We start from the raw sequence: 19,337 nt of genomic DNA on the forward strand, positions 1-19,337 counted from the left end.
CCCTTAGAAACATAGAATTGTCCATGTTTTGTGATTTATTCCTGCCAAATATATGAGAAGAAAATATATACACCAGATCATACCATTTATATGAATGAATGAAAGCAGCAGAGAGTAGAAATCATTCATGACTGTAAGGCCGGGTGACTTAATCCATTTGTTTTTCACAAGATGCAAGGGACAGGTTCTTCATATGCACATGCTTAACATACAACTGAACAATTTTCAGGGATGCTCAATCTCTATTAGGATAATTGTCTTCCAAATATCTATTCACATACAGTGCAGTGTAAATAAATTAATGTAGCAAATCTTTTCTTTTAGTTGGCACAGAGTTAGAAAAACATTGATAACTGCTAATTCTTGAATATCTGCCATTTTATGGATGGATGTCTTTCCAGACATAGTTTTGCATATTTCTCAAATCCTAACTTTTGCCTAACTTTTTTTTATATATAACTGGTAAGGTGAGTGGAAGATTGGAGAAGGGTCTGGTCTGCAGTCATTTGGACCCCACCTGCTCCAACCACATATAAATAAACAAATCAATAAATTAAAAACACAAGGTTCATTTAAAAAAATACTAACTGATCTTTCTGGTTCTTGCTGTGTTAAGTCATTGTGACCTGGTTACTATTCCCTTAGGTGTCATTCATACTATTTTTTTATTGAAGAAAGCTGATAACATTTTGCTAACATTCTTCCCATATTCCCTCCTCCCCCACAGCTCGTAAGTCAAAGAAGTTGGGCAAATTAAAAGGGATCCATGATGAACCGCAGCAGCAGCAGCAGCCGCCACCCCAAAGTCCAGAAGAAGGAACGACGTATATCGCTCCAGCAAAAGAACCTTCTGTAAACACAGCACTTGTTCCTCACTTATCTGCAGTTTCGCCGGCACTTACTCCCTCGCCTGCTATGGTCCTTGAGAACATTGAACCTGAAATTGTATATGCTGGGTATGACGGCTCCAAGCCAGATACGGCAGAACACCTGCTCTCCACTTTAAACCGTCTTGCTGGCAAGCAGATGATTCAGGTGGTAAAGTGGGCAAAGATACTTCCAGGTAAGGGGGCTCCTCTAGCACATCCCTTTAATAAGGGCCTCGTGGCTTTCAGGCATGCCCTGCCCAAAAGAACTTGGTAAGAATACTTTCCCTGTATCAACATTTAATTAATAGCTTCCTCTGAGGAAGCAATAGTCCTTTGTGTGTGACCCTGCTTGTGTCAGTGAATAGAAATTCAAACTTCCTCTCCCAACAATGCATGCATGTGTTTTGCATAAGCTATTGCCTAAATAAAATTAATATTTGTTTAGAACACATGAAAAACATAGCATCCAACTGCTCCAAGTTGGACAGAAACCCAACAGCCATTCTTAGGCCTTCTCCCCCAGATATATATTGTTTCATTATTTTTTTTAATGGGCTCATGAGGACCTTGACCTGAAATTATTTCAAACGAGAGAGGCTTAGCCATGAAAATTGTGAAATGACAGTAAGGACTTAAATTGTCCCTTCCTAGAGAGAGCCAGTGTGGTGTAGTGGTTAAGAGCGGTAGACTCATAATCTGTTGAACCGGGTTCGCATCTCCGCTCCTCCACATGCAGCTGCTGGGTGACCTTGGGCCAGTCACACTTCTTTGAAGTCTGTCAGCCCCACTCACCTCACAGAGTGTTTGTTGTGGGGGAGGAAGGGAAAGGAGAATGTTAGCCACTTTGAGACTCCTTCAGGTAGTGATAAAGCAGGATATCAAATCCAAACTCTCTTCCATATACTGGCTGGATTTCCCTCCATTTCCTTGGGATTAGGGTACAAAGTATGTCAATTACGCATGATGTTAGCCATGTAGTTTTGCCATTAAAGATGGTTTGTGATGAAAACTAGCCAGTGTGGACGAAAGGCGATATGGATCGGGACCATAGTGTGTTAGGGCAGAGGGCTCTGCCCTCCCCACTCATGCGCTTGGCAGTTGAAATTGCAAGTGCAGAGGGCCCAATCCAGATTGGATCCATAGCAGGGCAAAGGGTAAAAGACACCCCTCCCCACATACTTCCTTGGATTTAAGGGTGGAGATAAAGTCAGATGCAGTTTGGACCCTGGAGGGCGTGGTTTCCTAGCAAGCCTGAACCTCAACACCTCTCTCTAAAAATTAATCACTGCTGCGTCTTCAAAACGTAGCATATTTCATTGTTAAAAATGGATGTGGATAAACTGCCTGCACAATGGTGTTTTGTTTTCCATACTTATGATGGTGGTAAAGTAGCTCACTGATCTATTAAATGCTGTTTTTGATTTGTTGTTCTGTTCTTCAGGTTTTCGAAGCTTGCCTCTTGAGGACCAAATTACTCTAATCCAGTATTCTTGGATGTGTCTATCGTCATTTGCCTTGAGCTGGAGATCATACAGGCATACAAATAGCCAATTCCTCTATTTTGCTCCTGATTTAGTCTTTAATGAGTAAGTTATCTGTCAAATATTTGCTTTTACAAAGGAAGAATAAATAGAGCACTATTAGATATGCAGAGATGCAAAGGCCGCAAAATATGGATGCCAATGAAAGAGAGCACAGGAAATATCTTTCTGAGAAACCTTCCTCCTACCCATCCATTTGATCCGCATCTGCCATTGTATCGGATACTGTTTCCAAAGCATTAACATTCCATTGGCTTTGAAATGTAGCCGATATGAAACCTAAATTAACAGAAAACATCATTCTTCCCTTCCCCGCGGCGCCCCCCCCCCCCCCGCGCGCCTTTGGTGCCTACTGTAGTTTGGAGCACTCTCTACCTTTCAGTATACAAAAACACCCATGTTGCTGGTTTTTCTAAGCACATTCACAGAATAGTTATTTTGTATACAGCTAGCAGTTTGCCCAGTGTGTGTTCATGACGATTATAATTCCTTTTCTTTGCAGTCTTGAAAGAAACCAACATGTTTTAATGAAGCATTCCTAGCTTCATATTATAGCTATAACTGCTGGGGGGAGGGAGCCAGTCCATGTCCGTCTTCCTTTCTGTTTTAAATTCACCTTTAAAGCCTTGCCCATGCTATTCTCCAGATTCTTAAGGCGCTCTGTCTGGCATGTGCCCTTTTGCTGTGTGTGTTGAAAGTATTTGGAATGTATTAAACTGTTACACTTGCATATTTGCTATACCGTTGCAATATTGTTATTTGTCCTGTGATACATATGTTATGTGGGTTGCAGTGGAACACTACTGCTGTAAATGTTTTCTTCTACAGACTAGCAGTTCAGGCCCCCCCTGAGCTTCATTTGTGGATAAAGTAACATGTAAACCAGACTGTCCCAATGTAGATAGCAAAGTCGTCCCCATAATCTCAGCAGCTCAGTCGGTAGAGCATGAGGCTCTTAATAATATTTTATTTATATCTCGCCCTCCCCAGCCAAAGCCGGGCTCAGAGCGGCTAACAACCAATTCAAAATCAAATTAATGGCAACCATTGGGCTAGAGTGCTATGAGGATTACAGAAGGAGGGAGTCAGGCTGTGCCCTGACCAAAGGCCTGGTGGAATAGCTCTGTCTTGCAGGCCCTGCGGAAAGATGTCAAGTCCCGCAGGGTCCTTGTTTCTTGTGACAGAGCATTCCACCAGATCGGGGCCACAGCCGAAAAAGCCCTGGCTCTGGTTGAGGCCAGCCTAACCTCCCTTTGGCCCGGGACCTCCAAGATGTTTTTGTTTGAAGACCGTAAGGTCCTCCGTGGGACATACCAGGAGAGGCGGTCCCGTAGGTACGAGGGTCCTGGGCCATATAGGGCTTTAAAGGTTAAAACCAGCACCTTAAACCTGATCCTGTACTCCACTGGGACCAGTGCAGCTGGTATAGCACCGGGTGAATGTGCTCCCACGGCAAGGACCCTGTAAGGAGTCTCGCCACAGCATTCTGCACCTGCTGGAGTTTCTGGGTCAGTCTCAAGGGCAGCACCACTTAATCTCAGGGCCGTGGGTTTGAGCCACACGTCGGGCCAAAAGATTTCTGTATCACATGGGGTTGGACCCCTGTGGTCCCTTCCAACTCTACACTTCTATGATCTATGAACTGCAAACACTGCTGCTGTGATGGTGAGCTGTATTTATGAATGCCAGATTCTCACTGTGGCATTATTCACCCAAGCAGGTCCTTGAGGAGTGTTAGGCTACTTGTACAAGGAAGGCTCATTACCACTACTCAGCCTACTGAGGTCACAATGTTCCCTACATCAGACAGATGCTCTGTATGATGATGCTGGACCTGAAGAGTTGTTGGGTCTTCCACCTTCTAGACCTAAGGGGGAAGGGCTCCATGGCTCAGGGACAGAGCATCTATCTGCATTGCATGCATAAGGTCCCATTTTCAACCCTTGGCATCTCCAGGTAGGGCACAGAGACAACCCTCTCTGAAATCCTGGAGAGCCACTGTTAGTCAGTGCAGGCAATACTGAGCTAGGTAAGTACAAGTCAGCTTCCCATGTTCCTATTCTAGCTTAGCTGTTTTAGCTAATTTGAAGGGAATTGAACTAGATGACCCTTGGGGTCCCATCCAAATCTGAGTCTATGAGTCTAACATCTAAAAATATTTTCTATTCTTCAATTCCTTTTATTAGCCCAAAACTGTTGGAATTGCTCCTTGGCCCATATATAAACATATTAAGCATGGGGATTCTTTCTGCGACTACAAGGGGTTTGATGAAATTCACATATGATTTTACTATTCATCAGGTTTAACTTACTACTAGTACCCCTAGTAGAGTCCAGTGCAGGGGAACAGTATGCTCAGATTAATATGAAACAAATAAATGGAACAGCATAGCTAACAAATAAGTGCAGGGTTTTTTCAATGTTAGATTTTAAAAGTGTTTCCCAAAAAGTAGGTCAGAAACCGGTAGTGTGCAGCTAGTTTATTGCCTAATGAGAAGCACTGGATTTTAGGGCCATGAAGCATATTTCTGGAGTTTGGAATCAACAAATAGATATGGGCAGTGCAGCTGGCGTGCTGTATTTTGAAGGGGCACTTATTTTTAGGAAACTTTTTTTTGTGATGCATCTTTTCAGTTTAAATATGCTATACCGTGGTGGCACTGAAAGGCAAATCTGAAAGCAGGTTAGGCAGCTAGAATTCACATGGGATGAATAAGTGTCCTTGGCTACTGCAGACAACTCTATGTCAGTGAATCATGAATTGAAATGGGCAGTGAAGATGGGTAATGCTAAGAACCAGTCATGTTTTCAGTTAAGATCCAGTACATTAGGCCTTAGTTATAGCTAGGATTTTTAAAAATTTCCTTTTCTAATTGATTTTATAAGTGTTCTGGTTAAATAACCATTCGGATGAGTGCCTTTCTATTGTGTCATGTGCAGTCACTGTGGGAATCCTTGCTGAACTTGAGAGCAATGGGTTTATCATTGCATAACACAACTGTAAGGCCGCAGTTACCTCTATGTGACCTTTCAGCTATTTCAGCTTGTAACTCTTCCTGGTATCCTGAACAGCTAATTCTGTGTTAACAGTTAAGGAGGGAGAAGAGTAAAATAAAAGGCTGCGTTTTCAAGCATATCAGATTTACTTTAATTGTATAGTTTAAGAGGAGGAAAAGCTCGTTTGCTGTCATTGTTGCATTTAGCAGAGTATTATTCCACAACTTTCGTAGGTCATTTGCTATATTGCCTTTCCTACTGACATTTCTTTTGCTTTCGCTCTGTTAATCCCATGGGCCTAATTTTAGGAAGCCTTTTATAATCTTGTAAATATTAATAAAACATTAGCACCTATGTTATTTAAGTAGTTGGCCAGAGAATTTTTGCAATTGGTATGACAGTGAGATGTATACAGTTGTGCATTTAATGGGTAAGGGTTGTAATTCATGATCTTGTTGGAGAATCAACCAAGTATTTTTGGTATACTATCCCATATTTTTTCTGCTTCAGAAGGTCTGGACTTCATGGAAATGTGTACCAAAAGTTTAACAAGAAGTTCAGACACATACATTGGATAGATATTCTTATTAACAACTTACATCAGTATTTCTCATGCTCCTTTTAGCTAATATTTTAAAAAATCCATTCCCCCTTCAGGCCTGGCTTCCCTAATTATTTTATTTGACTTTTCAAAAGGATTGAAATATTGCTACTTTAATTATAAATCATATTTTTGGGCTTAATAATGAAGGCAATGAAAGTACTTAAATTATTTTTTAAAAACCTCAAATTTTCAAAAAGAAATCTCATAAAATTTCAAAGTGTCCATTTCAATTATGTGATAAGCTGCGTGCTTGACACAAGCTTTTGGATTTATGGTGTTGTGGAAGACAGAACACTCCTTAGGTCACTTTCAGCATCCAGACTGTTGTGCTGCTTTGTTTTAATAGCTATAAGAGTGGAAATACCAAATCTACAAAGGCATGTATGCAGAGGAAAATAGCAATTTCCATTCCAAGCTGTACTTGTCACAATCAGCGCTGCTTCCATTCTGCTGCACTTAGGCTTCCCACCAAATACTGTTATGCATCTCACTGTCTGCTATTTAGCAGAAGTTATGGATATATTTACAGAACTTACAGAACTTTTGTTCCAATGTAAAGGAAATGTCAAAACAGTGTAAAAACAAGGCCATTAATTAATGTGATGTGAAAAAATTCCATTCTTGATCAGAGAGATACATGCAAACTGATGCAATTTCCATTTCCTTTTCTGCCTTCATCCGTATTCTCCAACATCTGTAGCTGACAGCATCAATTATCTAGTGGGCTGGACATAAGGGGAAAACAGGTCCTGGACTCTGTTTAGGTTCCTCTTGGTCCATACCCCGATAACTACTGCTGTCAGAATATTTGTTGTTGTTGTTGTTTAGTCGTTTAGTCGTGTCTGACTCTTCGTGACCCCATGGACCAGAGCATGCCAGGAACTTCTGTCTTCCACTGCCTCCCGCAGTTTAGTCAAACTCATGCTGGTAGCTTCGAGAACACTATCCACCCATCTCGTCCTCTGTCGTCCCCTTCTCCTTGTGCCTTCCATCTTTCCCAACATCAGGGTCTTTTCCAGAGAGTCTTCTCTTCTCATGTCAGAACATACAGTGCTACTAATCTTGCAGAAACACGGTTTACATACATTTGGTGCTTTATGTGGCATACTGCATCCCTTCTCCCTGGCCCAGTGCTGGTTATGTATTTCTCAGATGGAGGGGAACTTATGCTCAAGTGGCGTAGCAGCCATAGTTCTTCTGTTGCACTGGAGTATCTTTGGAGCTTTATAGGACATAATGCTTTCTGTAATACATCTTCATACATAGTCTGTACCTGCACTGCTGTAACTTGGTGTTGCACGTGGTATTCTGTTCTTGTAAAAGTGGATATGGGGGATTATTGGGTTGCTGTTTTTATTTTGATTATCTATTTTGTGGTCTTGTGTTTTGATTTTGTCCTGTGAACCGCCCTGAGACCTCCAGGTATAGGGCAGTATATCAACTCAATAAATAATACTAATACTAATACCAAAATACTACTAATAAAAGAATAATAACTATCAAGCACACGTGCCATTGAATTCTAAGCAAACTGTTACTGAAGGAGATTTTTCCACTGCTATGGAAATAATAATAATAATAATTAAATATCAGGATCATGAGAGCATTTGAAGGTGCTGGAATATCTTTATAGAATAAATCAGTAGTATAAGGTTGATTTTCACAGTACAAGGGGGGGGGGGAATAATATTTTCATTACATCTGACTACCAGTTGTTGGGGAATATACATTGGGAGGGTGCTGTTGCACTTAGATCCTGCTTGCGGGTTTCCGATAGGCATTTGGTTGGCCCATGTGGGACAAGGATGCTGGACTAGATGGGCTCTTCTAGCAGGGCTCTTCTCTGTATCAGTTCCTTGCTTTGTAGCGGTGGCTACTTAGTCTTGTGAGCAGGTCATGGCCTTCACTGTTGGAAGCTTTCTGTATGACACTCCCTCCCTGGTTTTTAGTTCTGTCTTAGTGCAAGCCTTGACACTGGCGGAGGAAGAGGAGTGCGGGGGGAGTGCACTGCCCCTGGCAGGCCATTACGGCTGCCCCCTCCCACCCGCACTGGGTGCCCCAACCCTGCAGGTGTCACACCCCGCCCCCAGGATGGGTGCCAGCCCTGCCCCCGCATGCTCTCCACCCCCGGTGCCAAAGCATGAAGCTCTGCTACTGAGCCTTGATCCATGGCCGGGGCCACAATATCTTACCCTGTTGGAAATGAGCCCAGAGCCTCCATAGAAGAAATGTGAAAAAAGAAAAAAAATGTCAGGATATGCGTAGTTGTGAAAGCAGAATGGGTGGTATTTTGATGTCTGGCCTTCTTTGAGATTTGAGTGCTACAGTGGGGAAATGCTTGGTTGAGAGAGAAATGGATAAATAAGTAAACATGTTTTTTTTTTAAAAAAAAAAAACGAGGTGTGTTGCTCTTTGCCATTGACATCATGGCCACTATCTGAATAGATGTCTATCAGATTTGCATAACTGCTTTCCGTACAACAGTCTTTATTGCAATAGATAGGGAAAGGACCTCTGCATTCCTTGAAACATAAATAACAACTGTGCAGTTATTGTGTAACAAAATGATTACCTTGCTTGAAAGGTCTGAAAATGGTTTTATACGCTTTCACAACTTGCTGCAATTCAGGTGCTGCAATTTGTACAACCCAGCTGGAGATGGGCCTTTGAGAGAATTTTGTACCAGTGCTTTCAAGTCTGTAGTGGTACCTCTGCTTACAAACACCTCAGGTTATAAACACTTCGGGTTACAGACTCCGCTAACCCAGAAGTAGTACCTTGGGTTAAGAACTTTACCTCAGGATGAGAACCGAAATCTTTTGGCAGCAGTGCAACGGCAGCGGGAGGCCCCATTATCTAAAGTGGTACCTCAGATTAAGAGCAGTTTCAGGTTAAGAACAGACCTCCGGAACAAATTAAGTTTGTAACCAGAGGTATCACTGTAGTGGCTACTTTGAGCTTTCTGGGCACAGTTTAGGTTTCTATTTGTATATTCTTATGGAGATAGAATGAACATTCTTCCTCAAACGACTGACAAAAACATTAGTTTGATAGTGCTATGTAGAAGGGATGGCTAACCTGCAGCCCTCCAGATACTTGCTGAACTACAACTTCCTTCAGCCCCTGCCAACATTACCAATGGCCAGGGATTATGGGAGTTGTAGTTTAGTGCCATCTGTAGTAACACAGATTAACCACCACATAGCAATATATTTTTTATGGTGGATGACAGGAGCGAGCCAGCAGTAAATCGCACCATGCACATTGGAGTCACCTCTTTATTAGCAAGAACAGGATCTGCACAGACTTGGCAGAATGTCAGGCCTAATGATCATGGAACTCACCTCCAATATATCCCCGTTCCCCCCCCCCCCGCCCATGGATCAGTTGCTAAGACTGAAGGTACCTACAGCAGCCTAAGTCCCCTCCTCTCTGGGGTTTCTCCCAAGCAATCTGAGCAATCTGGACCTGTGTGGTGCTATCTTATCTTTTGCCCCTTTCATGCCTCTCTGGGTTCTGGGGTCGGGGGGGGGGGGGGAGGAAAGCTGGTTGCAGCAGGAAGGAGAGTCACCTGTGACTCCCTACCAACCAGACTCATCTCTGCCTTTTGCCATCCCTCCTCTCCTGCTTCAGCTTCTGCCTCTGATTCTGGACTCCTCTCTGCCACAGACTCTCCCAGCTCACCAAGCCCTGTTACCTCTTCACCTTCTGATACCTCCACCTCCCAGTCTTCTCCCTCTTCTCCCTCTGACCACTCATTGTCTTCACACCACCACTCCTTGAACTCTGAGCCTTCTTCCCCGGGGGTTCCCCAGCCGATTCCTCCCATCATTCCTTTGTGTCCAACCAGTCCATGACAGTGGTCAATCTCTGGCTCTGGGGCTTCATCAAGCACAATACAAGTGTTTGTATTTAAATGGATGCATTTCTTCCTCTCTCTTCTCTCTCTCTCTCTCTCTGTGTGTGTGTGTGTGTTATTCTCCCCCTCTCCTAAATAACAACATTAGTATGACAGAGTGCCCAGCCTTTCCTTGTTGCAAGCAGCACTATCTCAGGTACTTTTTGGGAAAACACTCATATTTATGGTTGGTGACAGCTGGATAAATCAAAAGGCACCAAATTACAGGAGCTGAACTATGTTGCTTTATCTACTGGAAGAATCAGCTAGCTTTCAATGTAATGCATGACTTACAGCTGAGTGGGTGGTAACCATATACTCCTTCCTCTGAGACTGTTGAAGAAGTACAGAAAACAACTCTGAACATTTGTCCTTACAAACTTCCTTTTTTGCTTTCAAAACACTATCTAAGAAGTGATACCTGAATTCTAACATAAGCCTTCCTAAGAGCAAATTATTCCTGTGATTCATTCTCTTGCAACACAAGTATTCTCTTTTTTAATATCCTAAAGCTTGATTTGCTATATTTCCAGGAAAACATGTATCATTCACTATTTAGAAAATGAAATCTATTAGGGTGGCATTAATGGTGTATATATTTAGAACTCTTCTATTTAATTCTGATGTTCACTTTAATATACAAATGTCCTTCCACAGCATTAACCTGTGAACTCCTTGATAGTTCACACTTCACATCTCTGAAAGTGGTTGCATAGTACTGCACAACTAGTTTGGCCAGTCTCTTGCCTTTTAGAAATATTTTTACACTGGACTGGGATGGGGTAGAAATTGAGCAATTTGGTTGTGAAAGTTTTTCTAAGCTGATGTATATAAAATCAATAATCATTGGTTTCCTCTTATTACTTCACTTGCTCAACTGCGTCAGTTCCTTTGAAACTAAAATATCAATTGATGTTCCTTCTGTCATTCTCAACGCATTTTGCAAGCACTGTATGTTTAGTAATACTGAAGTTTTGCTCCCAACCAGGGGAAAACATTACTGTGTTTGAAATTAAAAGTTTTTTTAAATGTGTAGTAGCATTGTGCCACTGTTGTTCCCCAGCAACTAACATTCAGAAGAACACTGCCTGAGATATTTGATGTAACATTTAGCCATCATGGCTTGTTGCTGCTGATGGCCTCCATGAATTTATCTATTCCCCTTTTAAAGTCATCTAGTAAGTTGGTGGCTTCTAAAGGTCTGATCCTTGAGTTTTCTCTTCAGAGCAAGATGAATGAACAGTGGTGGCCAACTCCCAAGAGACTGCGATCTACTCACAGAGTTAAAAACTGGCAGTGATCTACCCCCTTTTTTGGGGTTCGGGTCAAAGTTTGTTGTTGAGTTTTTTCATGGAGGAGATAAAATGTTGAGCTTTTTTGGGGGAGCCACAGTTGTTCAGCTTCTTTGGGGGAGGCCATGATCTACCGTGATCTACCGCAGACGTCCAGTGATCTACCAGTAGATCATGATCTTCCTGTTGGACATGCCTGAATTATAGAATTGCTCGAAACTGATGTGCTGTTTGAGTGTTGCCTTCAAAGTGTTTCATGAGATGCAGCACTAGACATGATTGTGTCACCAGTCTAGGGTAGTTTCCATGATTTAATATATGTCTCTAGTTCAGGAATTTTAGGACCGACAAGGACCTGTCTGGCTTAGGAGGAAGTTAGCCGATGGTTGAGCTGCATCAATACTTACAACCAAGCATGTCCTACTTGTGCTTATTTCACAATGAGTATATGGCTGTGTGATTTGACTCTTAAGTAAGTCAGGACTTGCGTAGCCTTGGGACTCTACCAACCAAGCTTGCCTATTCTTATCTGTATTCTGTCCCCTTTTTTTCCTTTTGCAGAGAGAGAATGCGCCAGTCTGCAATGTTTGAGTTGTGCCAGGGGATGCACCAGATCAGCCTTCAGTTTGTTCGCTTGCAACTTAGCTTTGAAGAATATACTATAATGAAAGTTTTGCTGCTATTAAGCACAGGTAAGTTTGCCATTCCAGTCATAATTGTCAACTGTGCTAAATTTACATATTGTTCTAAACGACTAGTCCAAATGACTCACTAAATGGTGAAAAAGGAACTAGATTGCAGGAGCCACAAGGCCTTGGTGCCAGTGTTTTAAATTAGACACCTACAGCAAATTGTTTAAAACAAAGACCAAATGCTTCCGAGGATGACTGCTACAATACATTGTATGTGGATCTGCCTTTGAATGCTTCAAAGTCCATTAAAAATACAGCCACTTAGCTACTAGAAGAGATTGGTTGTTGGGAACATGACATATGGGTTGCAGAGCCCTATAATATTACTCCCAGTCTGTTTCTGAGCAAAATTCAAACTGCTAGCTCTTAGTGTTAAAGCTATTAAAGAATGTCTGCTCTCACACCAACCTGCTCATGTGAAGAGTTCTTTTCCAGCACTACCAGCTGTGCTAAGATGGGCGGTAAGCAGAGTGAGGACTTTTGGGACAGTGACAGTTTGCTTGTGGAAAATCTCTCTCCAGGAAGGCTCACTTGGTGCCTGCATTGTTGCCTGCTTGGCACCAGGCTTTTAAAATGCTCACAGCATTTTAACTGCTCATTTTAACTGCTCTCTTAATTATTGTTTTGCTTGTGTACTTTATTATGTTGTTATTTTACTGTCAACCTGTCTCTTTCTTGTAAACTGCCCTGGTTGTTTACATGGTAGAAGGGTATTCTAAGCATCTATGCAATAATATTTCTGCTTAAGTTCATCATAGATCTAAAAATAATAATAATTCAAAATGCTAGGTGCCAGGATTAAAAGGTTAAGCACTACAGTGATCCAAAACCTAGGTCTTTTCTAGCATTAAATGCATCATAGGAAATGAATAGCCAAGAAACATTCCAAGAACAGATTGACATTTGTGGGGGAGACAGAAGGGAATCCTGCTGTGTGCATAACTCAGTTTTAACAAAAACAGCGAATAGCTGTAAATGGCAGCTCAGTTCCAAATAATGCCACCCATATACTGCATTACAGTATAGATTTCCAAGCTAGTTTGATTTTATTTTTTTAATCATTTGACTAGCTGTTGGAATTTGTTTAGGAACTTGAATGATGGCCACATCAAGGAAGTTTTTCTCAATTAACATTGAAGAAACCACACATTACATCTCAATTGTTTTCTTGCTTTTCCCCAGCCCACAGAGTAGGGACGTTTGCCAGTTGCCTCAGCACATTTAATAATCGGAGAAACAACTGGGCGTATGTCCAACAATCTGAAGTTTCAATTGTGTTTCTGATTATTGTAATTTTATATAATTAATTCTGTTTGATGCTAGTGTAATAATTTTCATATTTGCCAGTAAAAAAAGCATTCAGTACTCCTTCACACATTTATTTGGGTGCCAGCATCATATAGGCACATAGAAATGATCTTTATTAAAATGAGGCATGCAACGTATGTCTGGTTATGCAAACCTGAAACCCTTGGGTCTTCAGTGGATCTATAAACATTGAAACCATTACACATAGAGTGGTAGGCAACCAAATCAATACTCAAGAATAGAGATCGGTGGATCCACTCTGAATAAGACTTGGTTGGATGCTGCCCCTTAAGCACATGATGTTGGATGTGCACATGAGTGTGCAATGCCACAATTTGATTTGGACAGGGCACTGATTCATTTGCAAAGATTGTTGGGATATGATGCTTTTTGAATACATGAAGCACTAGAAAGAGAACAACAATTTTATTCTCTTCTTGGAATGAAAATAATTATTGCTGCGTGGCAGCTTTCCTAGAACGGACTCACATAGCAAGAACACCTGTCGGTGGGGGTGGGGAAATGGGCAAAGACCCAATATATGATGAAATGCCCAATGTGTAGTCAGATTAGGAAAACTGGGTCAGGGCCAAGCCGTAACATAGATTACTCCCATCTCACATATTGAGGGCATGGCTACCTTTCTGGGAGTGGAACCTTTCCAAGAAACTCATTGTTTCCAGAGCCAGCTTCATTAATGGGTACAGGTAGACCTTCTGGCTTCCTCCCCCTGGGAGATCCAGTTGTGATTACACAATTATAATATTACAGAAGCCAAAAACCACCACCACCACCCACCATCCACCAACAGAGCCCCTGCAACAAAAGCGAAAAGGTCTGTTAATTCCACAGTCTAGGGGTACCTGGGGAAAAGAGAGAGAAAAGCTTCCCAGCCCAATTGCCTTATGAATAACATAGTGAGCCTGGGAGGAGAAGCAGGGACTTTGTTGAGCATTGTCGCCTTACTCCCGGGCAAACGTATATGCTGCTTCAAGACCACAGCAAATAAGTTCACCCCTGCCCTTCCCTCTAAACAGTGTGCAACTTATTCTTGCTATTCCGGGATGGGCCATTAGAACTTCTCCTCCCAGCGTTAGCCCAAATAGGCTCCCATTCAAATATATGATCTGCCATTTACCACCCATTAGGCATTTTTTCAAAACCAAGATTGTCTAATAACTGCTCCCAGAACAGCTATTTGTTTGTAGGCAGCTTGTCTCATGTTGCTAAATTATTTACATGCACATCTAAAAACGAGAGCCATATTGAAACAGCTATTGTGCTTTCCATTTCACTCTCACTTTTATTTTTCCCCCTAATTCTAACTCCTGACATCTTTTTGCAAAATCCAGCAATTATTGTTGTTGTTGTTGTTTTTAAATTAGGTGTTGGATAACTGGCCTGGGATCTGAGTGTGTGGAAATAGAGGCAAGGATTTCTCATTTCACACACCAACTCTGACTGGTCACAGGGAGCAGCATGTAGCACATATTCACAAATTCCAGGGTTGTTTCTAATGGAAGGCAAAGTCTTGCCACTGATCATCCCTTGTCCTCTTGTAGCCTTCACCAGGCCTCACCAGAAGGTCGGGGAGACCTTCCAAGCATTGTTAGGTGCATTGGGAGCGGGGAATTGCCTGCAGACAGGCCAAGGCATCCTGTGATTCTCTTCCACTGCAGCCTCAGACGACCCACATCCCACAATGTATGGGAGGTTGCCTCCATCCCTCTAGAGAAGCTTCTTTTGGGAGAGTGTGTGTTTGGCTTAGCGGGGGGGAGAAGAGGGATAGATCCCTTGTCCAATCTGCCACCTCATTAGGAAACTAATCTGATATTTGTGCAAGTTAGAAATTAAGTACTACTAATAATAATTAATAATGACATTGGATACACCCCCCTAATGTTCTGTCTGAATTATGCTCCCCGTCAAAATACCTTTTTTGTAAACTGCTTTGAGGGGTTTTTTAAACACAATCAAGCAGTATATAGATTTTTAAATGAGATAAATCAATCAAAATATTTGAACATGAAATCTGAATCTAGCGAAAGGCAGGTCGTCTCTATTAACAGCATTAAAAAGTAATGCATAAAATAGAAATTGAAGAAGAGGGTGCAGTCAGTCATAATAAAAGAACTGATTATTCTTAAGGTTATGACTAGGTGGCTTGGTTTAGAGGAGACATGAAATAATCTCTCTGCCTAATAGGTTACCAACCATCAGAACAGACATCTTCTGTACAGTGCTGAGATTTGTGAAGCCCAAATAGAAACCAACTGATGTTGCTTTGAATCTCCTAGTTATAATACAAGCATCTTGATGGTTGTTCTAATGGCAATGGAATTAGATTCTGTAGCCTTCTCTCTGCAGATGCAGTCCCGCCACCAGTGCTCCCCTTGCCACACCTAGGCTTGGAAAACCCATCATATTGGCTCAAATGGGGGGCTTTTTTTCAAGCTGAAATGCAAACCGTTAAAAATGCAAACCATCACTATTCGGTAAAGAATGTAGTACACAGGCCCTGAGCGGAGTTTGGGCGGGGGGGGGGGGGGCAGGGGGCGGAAAGGCAAAACCAAAGGTTGAAAGTATATCTGAGAGTTTTATGCATATAAGCCATAACGTGGCACTGGATTCCAAGTGGTTCATAGATTAGTGAGAGGAGATATCCTTGAATCAGAAGGTGCAGCCTTCTTGTAGCCTTTTGATCAAGCATGAATATTTGCAGATGACCCATGCCTGAGTAGCACTACTGTGTCGATTGGGGAGAGCACACTTTTAAAAGCTGGATGCATCCTAGCACTGAAATTGCAGTCCATGGCACAACAATAATTCATTTTATTCTGTATAGCATAAAACTCCATTTTTATTTCAGCACGTGTGCTCAGAAACATATTTCAACCTAAAAGCATTTTCATCCCTAGGAATAGATTTTGAATTCATCGTAAAAAGCAATTATGTGTATTTTTATATTTTTACGCAACTGTTTAATAAGAGTATGCAGTATTAGAGTTGACTGGAAGTTTAAGAACCTATTTTTTTGTTTTCTACAAGAAAAAATCCATCTCTTCCCTCTCTCTGTGTGTGCACAGGCAGGCATGGTTTTCTCTTAGGTCAAAGTGGGTAATCAAACACATTGCTTTTTACTGTTCTTCAGCAAGGTCTTTCTCATATACTCACCTGTGAAGAATGTTTGCAAAACCTCAAAGGATTTATGAAGTTGCTACGTTTTCATAATGCGCAAGAAATATGGGGAAAGCATTTGTACACAGTAGCAAGCTTTTCTGAACGTTAGTGAATGGCCTTGTAGTAACACATTGTTCTCCTTTTTTAATATATATGTAAACTTAACAGATCGTTGATTAATAATTATTTGTATCCTTTTATGACAGTACCCAAGGATGGCCTCAAGAGTCAAGCTGCATTTGAAGAAATGAGGGCAAATTATATTAAAGAGCTGCGGAAGATGGTAATTAAGCATCCAAACAGTTCTGGGCAAAGTTGGCAGCGGTTTTACCAACTGACAAAGCTCCTGGACTCCATTCATGATGTAAGTAATTGGCTTGATAGCTTGGAGGAGACTGTTATATACTGTAGGAATCAAACAAATACCTTGACTGAAGTTGATTGGTATCGTGATGTAGTGTTGTTACAAAAAAGTGAGGCGATACCTGTTCATCAGCGCAAAAGGTGAGATGGCAGGCAAACGTGGCTCGTCAGTAGCAGAAGTGGCACTGAGCAATGGCGAAGTGGTACTACTGAACCCCCCATTACATCACACCATACAGGAAATGCACAGTGTGATGACATCATACATTTCCCTACCTACCTACCAACTGGAGAAAAGGAACAGTGGGATTCAGGTTGCTGTTTTGAGTTGCAGGCACATGAACAGTATTAAGTCTTGTTCAGTTAACAAGCACCAAATACGAAAAGAAAAAGTAACTAGTTTGTAGATTTTTGTATAGAAAATGAGCGGTATCCAAGTGACTGCCTTTATGGACAGGGCTTCAGCGAGGGCACCAACACTGCCCACCCCCTGTATTGTACTGCAGTCTTCCATGGAATAATATTTACTGTTGCAGACGGTCGCCCAAACCCTCAGGAACAGCTTGTGGGTGGGATAAGGTGGATGCAGGAGATAGTTTGGTAAAAACTGGCTGACCTGACTTGCAGAAAGGGAAGCGCTTCCACAAAGGCAGTGCCACCATTGAATACAACCAAGTGAGAAAGCTACTTTCTGGGCCTACTGGGTAAGGGATCTGCTTATGTGCTGGGAGAAATAATTTAATGAGTAATGTTCTGCAAGCAAGAGGACAGGAAGTTTCTTTTGAGTCATCACATGGTTTAAAACAGAAAGCAAAGTTCATGAACTGTGCTCAGAGCTAACCTTGTGAGTCAGTGCAAGTCAATTTTAGGCACTCGATCAGAATTCCATTGAAATGTAAGGGTGTAATTACAAATGCTGAAAATCTTTGTATGTGAAACCCAAGTTTTCAATTGCTGCTGTCCTCTGCCCCACCCTCACCCTCGCCACCCCCTGCCCTCAAGCCACAATTCTCAGTACCTCTTATTTCTGCGTAATCTTATTGAAGTCCATGCAGCCATTTCAAAGTACGGCTATTTGTGAATAGTATCTCCAGTCTTTCAAAGACAATGCAAATTGCTTTGAACCAGAATGAGTCAGTCATACGCAGGCTTTAAAATTCAACAACTCATTTAAATGTATTGTTATTGACATAATTCCCAACTTATTCTCCAAAGGGATTTTGGTTTCTTTATGAGCTTCTGTTTTGTGGAACCACCAGTTACAAGAGGACAGCCTACTGCTAAGTGCCTCTTTAAAGCTGATTAATTGTACAGCAAGAGCAAGCAAACTTCTCAGCTCCATTCTTATGATGTAGCAAGGAAATACACTTTTGATACACATGCTGTGCACAGAATCTTTGGCCTCAGTATGTGAGAGGCCACATATAAATGTGCTTCTTTGTACTTGACTGGCTTATTTGTGAAGACGCAGTACAGTATGGTGCATTTCAGGTCAAATCTGCACCAAAGCCCGAGGTCTGTTTACAGAACATACATATGGAATTATTTGTCAAGTAATGTGCTGTTAATTAAAACACTGAAATATCTCGGTGGGAGTCAGAGTATTATTAGTACTGCAGTAACAGCTCATTCCTTTGAGACTAGCTTTTGCTTTTGAGGAGGGGGGGGTAGATGTTTTTCTGCTCAACATCAGCTTGCTCTGCAAACCAGATTAGTTAAAGTCCTTGGATTCAAGCCAGTAGAGTTGCATTGAAGTCAGTGAATCCAAGTCAGCATCAGTTCAAATGCTTCAGATTTACCGTATTATGTAGCAAGCTGCCTGTGAAAGTTGGGGTGGTGCGTGCGTGCAATATTTTGAACCGTGCCAGTAAAATGGTGCATCATATATTTTCAGAGCCAGAACTAATTATACTCTCCATATATAATTGGACAGAATTTAACAAACACCAGGGGAAATATCCGTTATTTGTGGGTTGTTGTACTGTCTGAAAATGTGTTGGGGGACACTGCTGCGAAAAGTTGTTCATGTGGCGTTCCCCCACATCAGAATCTCTGTGCACATGGAAGCCTGTTGAGAGGTATTCAATGAAGCTATGCTGACAGACCCATTAAAATCCATAGACCTAGCTTTATATTATGAATTGATTTCAGTCCGTCTATCTACTCGGAGTAAAACTTAAGTTTAATGCCAACCAATGTGTCAGGGAGAAATAAGAGGGTGGCATTGTTTCACACAGAGTAGACCCTCTAAAATTCATGGGCCTAAGTTAGTCAGTGTTTGTTCATTTAAATGGGTCTACTTAAATGAGTAATATTTCGCTGACTCCCACCTATTGTCTTCCGAAGAAGGAAAGAGCATGTGTGCTCTTGTCCAAATTGGTCTGAGGTAGCAAATCTCATTGACCGGATCCAGCAGTTTTTTATGTTCTAATGCTGGAATTGTCTATGGGTACATGGAGCCCATTGATTTCAATGGGACTGACTCCTGGGTATGAGGGTTGCAGGCTGTGAGGATGTAGAATAGAAACAAAATTAAGGCAACACAATACTCTGTAATATAGGGAGCACAAGTGAAGGGAAATATTTTACATTA

The 19,337-nt window shown here is 41.7% G+C and overlaps 1 protein-coding gene and 1 long non-coding RNA gene across 10 annotated transcripts in view; one reads left to right on the forward strand and one right to left on the reverse strand.

Annotated features, from left to right (window-relative positions):
* The window catches only part of NR3C2 (nuclear receptor subfamily 3 group C member 2), a 137,413-nt gene that overhangs the window by 111,353 nt on the left and 6,723 nt on the right, over positions 1-19,337 (forward strand). For all 9 annotated transcript variants that reach the window (XM_081875259.1, XM_081875254.1, XM_081875252.1 and 6 more), the window contains 4 exons: positions 728-1,063; positions 2,311-2,455; positions 11,763-11,893; positions 16,588-16,745. In XM_081875259.1, coding sequence (XP_081731385.1) covers positions 728-1,063; positions 2,311-2,455; positions 11,763-11,893; positions 16,588-16,745 — 770 coding nt within the window. The remainder of the gene's footprint in view (positions 1-727; positions 1,064-2,310; positions 2,456-11,762; positions 11,894-16,587; positions 16,746-19,337) is intronic.
* LOC309349515 lies at positions 8,401-11,321 on the reverse strand. The gene is made up of 2 exons (XR_014159994.1): positions 9,583-11,321; positions 8,401-9,489 (listed from the first exon to the last, which is right to left on the reverse strand). It is a non-coding gene; the product is annotated as an uncharacterized lncRNA (long non-coding RNA).

This window comes from Podarcis erhardii (assembly GCF_964252035.2).
Source record: "Podarcis erhardii genome assembly, chromosome: 9".
Classification (NCBI taxonomy): domain Eukaryota; kingdom Metazoa; phylum Chordata; class Lepidosauria; order Squamata; family Lacertidae; genus Podarcis; species Podarcis erhardii.